Source organism: Centruroides sculpturatus, unplaced genomic scaffold, assembly GCF_000671375.1.
Source record: "Centruroides sculpturatus isolate CEXI.00-Female unplaced genomic scaffold, Cexi_2.0 scaffold725, whole genome shotgun sequence".
In the NCBI taxonomy this organism is placed as follows: Eukaryota; Metazoa; Arthropoda; class Arachnida; order Scorpiones; family Buthidae; genus Centruroides; species Centruroides sculpturatus.
In genome coordinates this window covers 80,486-91,265 of record NW_019384962.1, presented here as the reverse complement: position 1 = coordinate 91,265, position 10,780 = coordinate 80,486, and the positions used below count along the sequence as shown (strand labels likewise).

Genomic DNA, 10,780 nt, shown 5'->3' with positions numbered 1-10,780 from the left:
CCCCCCTATAAGATATAGATACGTTCCAATTTATTAGGAATCCGATTTCTTACAAGTCGTTCCAATCACAGCCCGACACGTGTCAAGTTTACGGACTACGGCCGATTGAAAGGTTTTCTTCCATAAAATTAATCGATTCTACACTAATCCGACTCAACATTTCCAAAATACGTATATTTTTTCGTAGTTTTATAGGAATCATAATTATAGGGACCGTAATTATAGGGGGGTCGACTGTATTATATTTCTATTTATAGTAGGTAGATAGATAGTATCTTGTAATTCCAGAGTGATTTTTAACCTGGCTTTCATGATACTACAAGATGTTGCAATATCTATGAATGTTACAAATATCTTTGATATTTATCAATTTATGTAAATTTTAAATGAAGTATTGGTATTGGGTGTGTTACACATACATCAAAGTAAACCAGTTAGGATGCTGGCTTCAAAAACATTAAAAACCACTTCTCTAGAATAATACCCCATTTGCACTGAGCATTTCAATCTAGATTGTGACCAAGGTCGGCAACTATGCCTTGGTGTGACCTCTCTTGATCGTTTCAATCTCAACTGAAACAAAGTTCAATCGTGATCAACTCAAAAGAGTTCTTGAAACTAGATCCAGTCATAGAAGAGATCCCAAAATCCCACATACATGAGAAAATATAAGATGGCTGAGGAACACGTCAGGCTATTGACAAAGAAATTAAAAACATACTGTATTTGGAGAGATGATGACATCTGTCTATTATTAGATATACAGCAAGAAAAAGTACAGGTAGCCCTCAGTTTACGCCAATTCACAATAACGCCGCTATGCAATTTTCCGTGTAATTCCCCGATTTTCCCTATGCCAGACTGATTTTCATTTCAGTGTTGACGTATTTACCGAGCCGTGACATTGTACATTCATTAAAACAAAGATTTTTATTGAATATATTTATTTTTTCTGTTTAATATTATTGGGTATGTATACATTTGCATTAAATTAATATTAAAACACTAAATGTTTAGGTACCCACGAGTCAAATTACCAAACTTAATAGTCCAATAAATGGATACCGAATCCATAGCGCCAATGAATGTATCCCAATTCAGTTCATTTAGGAAAACATCTTATGACGTAGTAGCACTTCCGTCGATCACAAACTATCATTAGTGAGACAAATCTACTTCTCATTGGCCAGACGATACTTTTTTATTAGCCAGATGATATCTATCTCTCCTTAGCCACCTTGAATTTTCCCATTCAAACTGACCTTATACATGCGCTATGGCGACCGGTGGTCGACCAATCAATGTCTCCACTCATCCGTAGCTCTACGTCGGGTTAACATATCCTTTCAACTATGGAAAGTTTGACAGATGAACTTTGCGAGTTAGACAATGATTGGGAGCGAAGTACAAATGTAAAAAGAAGCATCATTGCATCCATTTGACCATATTCTGAAATTCTCAATAAAAGAAAACAAAAAATGTAAACAATTAAAGATAGATACTTTTTTTCCGAAAAACATAAGAGATCCAAAACTAAAATTTTTTAATAAAAATATTTCACTTATTTTATGATAAAATACATTTTAAAAATTAAAAATTTATATGTATTTTGTATTATATTGTATTAATAAACAAAATTATTTGCTTATTTTTCACTTATGTAGAACCTAACTCTATACCTCACTGTAAATATGGGTTTGTTTTACGCCGATTCGATTTGCTCCTGCTTTTGTAGGAACGGAACTGCGGCGTAAACCGAGGGCTACCTGTACTGTATTTATTTCTAACCAAAACTTCCATTTTGTTTGTTTGTTTGTGTTTGTGACTTACTGCGTAGTTATGTCAGTTTTATCATCATGTGTAATAGCCAGGTTCTTCTCAAGCAGACTGCCTGTGCGAACAACATGACATTTGACTGGTGACAGTCACAATCCAGATTGTAGGTAAATCAAGATCAAAGTAAGTCGGGGATTGTGTGAGACCATAGTGTAACATTACTCAAGAATTATATAGTTTGAAGATTTAAAATATACTTCTTAAAAAAATGCTTATTAATAATAAGCATTTTAAAATTAAATTTAAAATATTTTAAATTAAAATTATTATTAAAATTAAAAATAATTTAATTAAAGCTCACCAATTCCCAATCTATGCTCTTATAAAATGGATGAGAAGTAATATCAGCAAAACCAGTTTGTGGATGACAACCTAATCTTTCAACTGGATTCTGAAAAGTTAGTTAATAAATAATATTAGCACTCAGCAATTATATTGAAACAGTTGATTTTAAATAAAGTATGTAGAAATATATTCACAATATCTATGAAATAATTTTGTCAGTTTAAGAATTTTGATATTCATAATAAAATTTAAAAAAAGATATCAAATTAACATTTTATTTATTTTTTAATACAATGAAAAATATTTTAGAGGAAAAGAGGAAAATTAATTTTGGGATAAAATTATAAAATAGCTTGCTTAAAATAAATGCTTTGTTAACACATTTTTTCAAATAGATATTTTCAAGGAACAACATATAATTTTTTTTCTTTCATGTAAAAATTCTTTATAGAAATTTCTTTTCTAAGTATATTTTCATATATGTTTGTATAAAAATATCACATGCATATCTTAATATAATTCAAAAATAGTTCAAATTACAAAATTTTGAATATGTACTGTGAGAATACGGGTGAGGGGATTGAGCCCTCTAATCGCTGAGTTGGTAAAACTCGCCCACTTTGTCTTTGGGATGGCTTTTTTTCGAGTGGCGAGGGGTTCGGAAAGTCGACAGATGTCCATGTCTTGAAGTGACAGAAGACAGGTTTTTAACAGATAACAACAAGAATTTATTATATTACTAAACCTATGATACATATAACTAAGCCTAAGTTAGATGCAGTTAAATCTGGTTACATATACACTCCTATGGAGGGGATTGACAAAAGTTTCTAATCAGCTCACATGCTGACCTAATGACCTAGCTCAGTCACTACTTCTGCTGAGAGAGAGTTTACTATATCTATAGATATCTCAATATTCGTTGGTCAAATTAGATGACATTTGTTCGATTGGAGAGAGAGAGAGGAATTTGAAGAGGACTGGCAATTGTATGGCAGGTCTTCTTATTGTTGACTTGCATTGGCCAGGACAGTCTGTTTGTGGAGGTCCGCNTAGAAAAGTACAATGAAAAATATTTTAGAGGAAAAGAGGAAAATTAATTTTGGGATAAAATTATAAAATAGCTTGCTTAAAATAAATGCTTTGTTAACACATTTTTTCAAATAGATATTTTCAAGGAACAACATATAATTTTTTTTCTTTCATGTAAAAATTCTTTATAGAAATTTCTTTTCTAAGTATATTTTCATATATGTTTGTATAAAAATATCACATGCATATCTTAATATAATTCAAAAATAGTTCAAATTACAAAATTTTGAATATGTACTGTGAGAATACGGGTGAGGGGATTGAGCCCTCTAATCGCTGAGTTGGTAAAACTCGCCCACTTTGTCTTTGGGATGGCTTTTTTTCGAGTGGCGAGGGGTTCGGAAAGTCGACAGATGTCCATGTCTTGAAGTGACAGAAGACAGGTTTTTAACAGATAACAACAAGAATTTATTATATTACTAAACCTATGATACATATAACTAAGCCTAAGTTAGATGCAGTTAAATCTGGTTACATATACACTCCTATGGAGGGGATTGACAAAAGTTTCTAATCAGCTCACATGCTGACCTAATGACCTAGCTCAGTCACTACTTCTGCTGAGAGAGAGTTTACTATATCTATAGATATCTCAATATTCGTTGGTCAAATTAGATGACATTTGTTCGATTGGAGAGAGAGAGAGGAATTTGAAGAGGACTGGCAATTGTATGGCAGGTCTTCTTATTGTTGACTTGCATTGGCCAGGACAGTCTGTTTGTGGAGGTCCGCTACACTTGGCACCTAGTTGTCGATTACTCTGGACACTAATTAATCTATTCACCTTCCTTTGGACTTCATATGGGATGACTGCATGGGACTTCGGTGTCTCCATTCTTGATGCCTGGGAAAATGATCCTGTGATTGACTATTGACATGTTGAAAGTTCATTTCCAGGTGCAGGCATAGGTTTCTTCTGATGACGTGTAATAGCAGCTGTCCCTCTTTCACAATCGAATGTTTTCCTTTTGTCATCTTGTTGTCAAAATTCCTCTCTGTTTGTTTAAAGAGAATGTCATCTGATCTTTTCTAGAGCAATGTTTTTTTTTTTTATAACAATCATGTTAAGAAATTAAATTACAAAGTCGTAATTTTGCGCAAAATTCGCTCATTCCTCCACTCAGGCCCATAGATAGGCCTGCAGGCTCATAATACCACATTTACTTAAATCTAAGATGCATCTTAATTTTTAAATACTCAACCATAAATTTTTTTAAATAGCTAACTTGAGACAAATTTATGTCAACAGAAATGTTAAGTATTAATTGCAAGAAAAGTAAGTTATGTATCAGTCTTCTGTGACATCGAAATTGTAAACCTCTTCATTTCCATATTAGGCTGTGAAGAAAGACTTAAGGTCACATATGGTACTGATGCACAACCCTGCAGCACAAATACAAAATGGGTGAATATCTTTTGCCAAGGTCAAGAAAATGCAGAAAACATCATTGGATTGAACAACCCAACAGCTAAGAGAAAAAGATCATGCAGCCCTTACTCCATGTTGGCAGACAATGAATAATACACATCTTGATAAAGTTGAAACCAGTGATTTCATCATGGATTGCATTCTGCACAATGTTCTTTGCATGCAAAAACTCGGAGCAAGATAGGCCCTACATCAGCTAGATACTACATTTGCACATTTACAAGTACAAATGTGGCATCTAGTAAATCTTTATCTGGATCAGTATCAAAATGAAAATGATGCATTTCTTTGTTGAATCAGTACCATAGATGAAATATGAACACAGATTTACAAGCCAAAACTGAAGCACCAATCAAGTGAATGAAAATATCCAGTACAGTAGAACCTCGATTATCCGGACTAATTGGGGATGAAGGTAGTCCGGATAAGGAAAAATCCGGATAATGGAAGCATATACTTTAATTTGTCTTTTAATGATAATACAACACGTTTTCTTTTCGATGACATATCGGTAATATTAAAAGTAAATACTGTATTTAAATAGTGATCAAATTTTCAAGAAACAAACGTTCGTATCGAATTTGGACTACTACTGACCAACGCTACCAGACTACCTATTGTTTAAAAGGCCTTCTGGTGGCGCAAGAAGACGGATTTTATAAAATAAAAAGCAGTTGAACTGCATTTTTATGAATAAAAATTTGACAAACTATTTATCGTTTTATGACGAGTAAAACTTTTTCGTCGCGTTCACGGCTTTTAAGTAATGCATAAACCTTCCAGGCGCGAGGCCCTTCGGACCGCGAGGCATAGGCGGTGGCCCACGTCGTCCATGCCTTACGCCGCCCTTGGTTATAGAAATGATGTAATTTGAATATAAATTATTTATAAATACGTATGTCAAGTTATATTTTTATTACTACGTAAAATATATTTAAGAGTTTACGACCACTGTGCTGGGTGAGACGTTGTTGAAACAAAAAAAGTTATGCATTCCATCACGTACATAAACATAAACAGTATTTCGTAAAACAGTGTCGTAATTCGCCAAGTGCAAATCAGCAAATTCGTAAAATTTTTGTTTATTTTGAACAATCCGGATAATCAAAAATCTGGATAATAGAGGTCCGGATAATGGAGGTTCTACTGTATCTCCTTAACCAAAAAAAAATTGTGAAAGAAACTCAGTGGAATAAAATTGTATGATAAAAGATTACACTATTTGTGTAATATTTTCATATACATCTTCAGAGACAAACTGTAAATGTTGAGTAATACCAATAGTTTTTCAAGAATCATCTGTCTAGCAAAAAGTAAAAGGTAGCCACTAGGGTTTCTCATTTCCCGGTCTTTTGCTTGTCCCGGGATCCAGGGAAACAGTTCACTTTTATCCCGGGATCCCGGGATAGAATTAATTATTTTTAAGGTATACAAAATATCTTTAAATCAAATGATATAATTATTTTCCATTTTTTAAAGTAATTTTAAAGTTCTGTAACCTCAAAAATTATATTAATAATGCTGTGTAAGGTCTATAGGCCTATAATAAAAATTACCTTTAAATAACGTAGAAATTTTCACAAATAGAAAAAAATTAATTAAATTTTGCTGGAAACTGCATACAACAACGACAAAAAAAAAAATGTTTTGAATTGAGTTAAAAATTAAAAAAATGAACTTCTAATTTAGAAAGTAATTTTCGTTTTTTAAATAAAATATAATACAAAATATTGCAAACTTTTATAAGATTTTAAAAAGCAAAGATGGTCAATACTCCGATAACTCACTCTAATTCTTATTTTAGTAATGAAAAGTCTTACCACCGAGAATGCCCTTTCCGATTCAATTGATGTGATTGGAATAGTGTTTAATGCATTTAAGAGAAGACAGATATTATGTGTTTTTTCACCTGTAGCCTGGAAGATTTCGAGTTCGTTTTCGAGATTGTAGTACTTCTTTCGCTCTCTAGTATTCTTGATTTGTCTACCTTGGCTGCTTTAATAGCGGCATCAAGCTTAGAGCTCGATAATTCGGCAATTCATTTGGCTTTAATAATCAGGTTTATGAAGAAAAACTTCATACTTGCAGACTTTGTACTCGTTTGTATCCTTGCCCAATTTGCACAATCTGGCGTCAGGCATTTATTGAAGCTACTGGGCATGGGTAAAACTCAAGACAGCGTAAGCACAATTATTCCAGATATTACAGGTTCCCACAAGTAAATAATTTTTATAGTCCTGCCACAAATAAGCTATATATTGATTATTGACCATTTGTGACATGCTATAACGAGCAAAAATTTAAAAAAAAACTAATAGGTAGGTTTAAAATTAATAAATACAAATGTATTCTAACAGTGAATGAGTTAATTATGCTTTCTATTTGCAAAATTCCTCAACCTTAACACAAAATAAAAAAAAAGTAAATTTTTAAGAAATTTGCGGGATTTCCCGGGATAAGAAAAATTTCCCGGGATATTTTCCAGGTTAAAAAAACAACTGGGATCCTGGGATCCCAGAATCCCGTTTGAGAAACCCTAGTAGCCACATTTCATTGAATTAATTACAGTACTACTTTTCATTCAAGATAATGCTCAATGTCACATAGCCAAAATGAAAAAAGAACTTTTGGCAAGATAGTATTGGAAAATTCTGAAACATCCACCTTTCTCCCCAGATAAGACTCCTTGTGACTATGACTTGTTTCCTACAATCAAGGAATCATAATAAAAAAAATTATCTCCTAATGTGGCTAACATATTCAATGCTGTAAAGTGGTCCATTGCAGTTTCAATGAAAAAGGATCTCCAGACAACATCTACTATGTCCCACAGATTTTACATAAGGTGATTCATCTTGCTGGTGATAATATTAAGATATAAGAATGTTAATTTCATGTTTAAATAAAGCATTATGTTCATAACATAAATGTTGCCATTATTTTTCACTTAGCCCCACACTAAAAGCCAAATTGCAGAATTATTGAACATTATTTTTAAATTAAATTAATATTTTAAATCATTTTCAGGCTATTAATGTAAAGAAATCTAAAAATAATTAACTTTTAATACTTTAGTTTTTATCAAAATACTTTATGTAATTTGTTAATCAATATTAATTTTATCAAAATATTTTCTTACTTTATTTAAAAATCCTTTTAAAACAGATTGTGCCTTAACGGATATGGATCGAGGAATTCTTATAGTCTTTTCCAAGATTACTAAATAAAAGTTTTAAATAAAAGTTAGTTTATCCATTAACACCTCCACAAAAATTTATTCATTTAATTTAAATAAAAATAATATATCAAAAATGTTAATCTCGTTATGAATACATATAAATTTATATTTTTTTGCAAATTAAAATTTAATCTAAACATTTATTTTTACCTTGAAACAGAAAATCTTCTGTATTTTGATCAGGATTTTCAGCTGCACCAACAATGTCAAATGGAGATCGACCTGCTAACATTTCATATAAAAGAACTCCCAATGCCCACCAATCTACACTAAAGCCTGAAATTGAATTAAAGTATTATATGTTAAAATTTATATTATTAACAAAAAGACACCATGTATTAATGTATTCTGCATATCAATACATGTTCAAAGTTAATATAATTATTTTAATTATTATTAATTAAAATAATTATATTTTAATTATGTTTAATTTTTATCAGATGATATATACAAGAAAAAAAAATGTTATCTGGAAAATTATGTCTGTCACATTACTAATTGAAAAAATAAGAATAGAAATAAAAATAATAATTAAAGAAAACAATCCATAAATAAATCATAAAATAAAATTACTTTAGTTTTCCTTTTTCAATGCATTTTATGTTATATTTTCTTCTTTGCATCTTGAACTGAATTTTGCTAAATATACTGTCAATAAATCAATCAAACAATTGATTATATGAGGGACATCCAGAAAATAAAGAACATTTGCATATAGCATTCTACATGGGAAAAATTACTACCATTGATTTAAGGTCAATTTGTTCTCTGATGTATTAGCTTTACACTTGTAGAGTTTTGACAATGGACGGCAGTCTTACTGTTATTGTTTTGTCAAGGGTTAAAATTTGTACAAAAATAAAAAATCCTGCCAAATGCAAAGTGTTATTCTTTTTCTAAACATGAAGAAAGCTCATTCTATAGAAATTCATGAACAAAACATGAAAAAAACAAAATGGAAACATATGGTGATCACATTATGAATGAAGCAAGTGAAAAAATAGTGTTTAATGTTTAATCAAGAAAGATAACATGCAACATTTTCGAACAGCCACTATACAACCTAGACTCCAGTGACTTTCACCTCTTTCCCAAGCTGAAAGAGTTTTTGGTGGATGAGAGGTGAAAGAAACTGTCACTAACTGGCTAGAAGAACAGCAGAAGTCTATGACAAGGCAACCCAAAAACTAGTATCATACTACAAGTGCTTTAATCATAATGGTGACTATACAGGGTGTATTTTTTATCTTGAGACAATGAAATAACTTAATTGGATCTCATTATTTTGGAAAAAGGTATACACAAAAGTTATAGGGTGTTGAGGGGCCAATCAATTGGTGACCTCAGATGTGACCTTGACCTTCAAGGTCATTTGTAGGTCAATTCTGTTTTTTTCAATGGGAACACATATTTTTGACCCCAGAAATGGAAAGAGCAGGAAATTTCACAACCGGGTGTACCTTTGACCTTATTGTCTAGGTCAAAGGCCAAGATTATTTTAAGGTTAAAATTATAAGCTTTTTCTAATGGGAAACCATACTTTTTATTACTGGAATAGGCAGGGAGGTAAAAGTTACATTTTTTCATGACCTTATTACTTTGATCTTTAAACTGCTTTTAGCACTACCGAGGAGTAACAATGTGGATGTAGTAGTTCTCTACTTTCTTTGAGGTGATTATTTTCAGTGAGTCTCCTTGCCTCTCACTATTGTGGTGCTTGTTTTTGGTGAATCAATTTACTTCTTACCATTGTTTGAGATGTTGGTTTGGGGGGGAAATTTTATAACAAATATTCAAAATGATGCCCTTTCACTTTAATGCATTTATTGAGCCATACTTACGTCACGCTTGAGATGACCTTCAGAGGTCAAATTTTGGGTACTCAAGGTCATGGCTAATTGTGAAATCTCGCATAGTTTCCATGTAAATGTAACCTTTACCTCCCTGCCTTCATTAATAAAAAGTATGGTTTTCCATTAGAAAAAGCTTATCATTTTAACCTTAAAATAATCTTGACCTTTGACCTAGACAATAAGGTCAAAGGTACACCCGGTTGTGAAATTTCCTGCTCTTTCCATTTCCGGGGTCAAAAATATATGTCCCCATTGAAAAAACAGACTTGACCTCTGAATGACCTTGAAGGTCAAGATCGCATCAGGTCACCAATTGATTGGCCCCTCAACACCCTACAACTTTTGTCTATACCTTTTTCCAAAATAATGATATCTAATTAAGTTATTTCATTATCTCAAGATAAAAAATACATTCTGTATAGAAAACAGACTGGTCTTGTACTAATTACTTAATAAATTTTTTTTCCTATCATTACTGTTTTTTTTTTTTTTGTTTTTATAGCCAAATATTCTTTATTTTCTAGATGCCTCTTGTATATACAAGATGAAATAGCAACATTTCTTAAAGATTATTTTTAACACTGCTTCGAAATCTGTTTTATTAATTTTAATTCACAACTTTATTTTTGAACTTTACTGGTCTCCAAAATTGGGATGCATATTAGAATGAAGCACAAAGTTTACTTAATGTAGTCTCATTCATGTCCATTTGACAGATTTGCATGTATTATGTCATCAGTATACATGTAAATGTGATACACAGCCTTCTCATTACTTTGATTTTGGTCTTGGAACAGTTTTGGTTTTTTCAACTGCAGCAAGTCAAATAAATTATTTCTAAGACAGGTCTCACAGCAACCTAAATTAAAGTAGTTAAGTTTAAGAAGAGAGTTATCTACTTTGATGAACAACATGTGACTAGAAATATTAGACAAAAATATCTGATTGTGGTGGCAACATAAATAGGATATTTTTACATGCAAGATGCTACAAAACAGATTTAGTAGACTTGAAAAGAAAGACATTCAGATAGATGTTAATGAACAA

At 31.6% G+C, this 10,780-nt stretch overlaps 1 protein-coding gene across 3 annotated transcripts in view; it reads right to left on the bottom strand.

The window, feature by feature from the left end:
* Positions 1-10,780, bottom strand: part of LOC111632462 (atypical protein kinase C-like) — a 101,926-nt gene that overhangs the window by 10,662 nt on the left and 80,484 nt on the right. For all 3 annotated transcript variants that reach the window (XM_023376878.1, XM_023376879.1, XM_023376877.1), the window contains exons 15-17: positions 8,031-8,156; positions 7,782-7,861; positions 2,138-2,227 (exon numbers count right to left, since the gene is read on the bottom strand). In XM_023376878.1, coding sequence (XP_023232646.1) covers positions 2,138-2,227; positions 7,782-7,861; positions 8,031-8,156 — 296 coding nt within the window. The remainder of the gene's footprint in view (positions 1-2,137; positions 2,228-7,781; positions 7,862-8,030; positions 8,157-10,780) is intronic.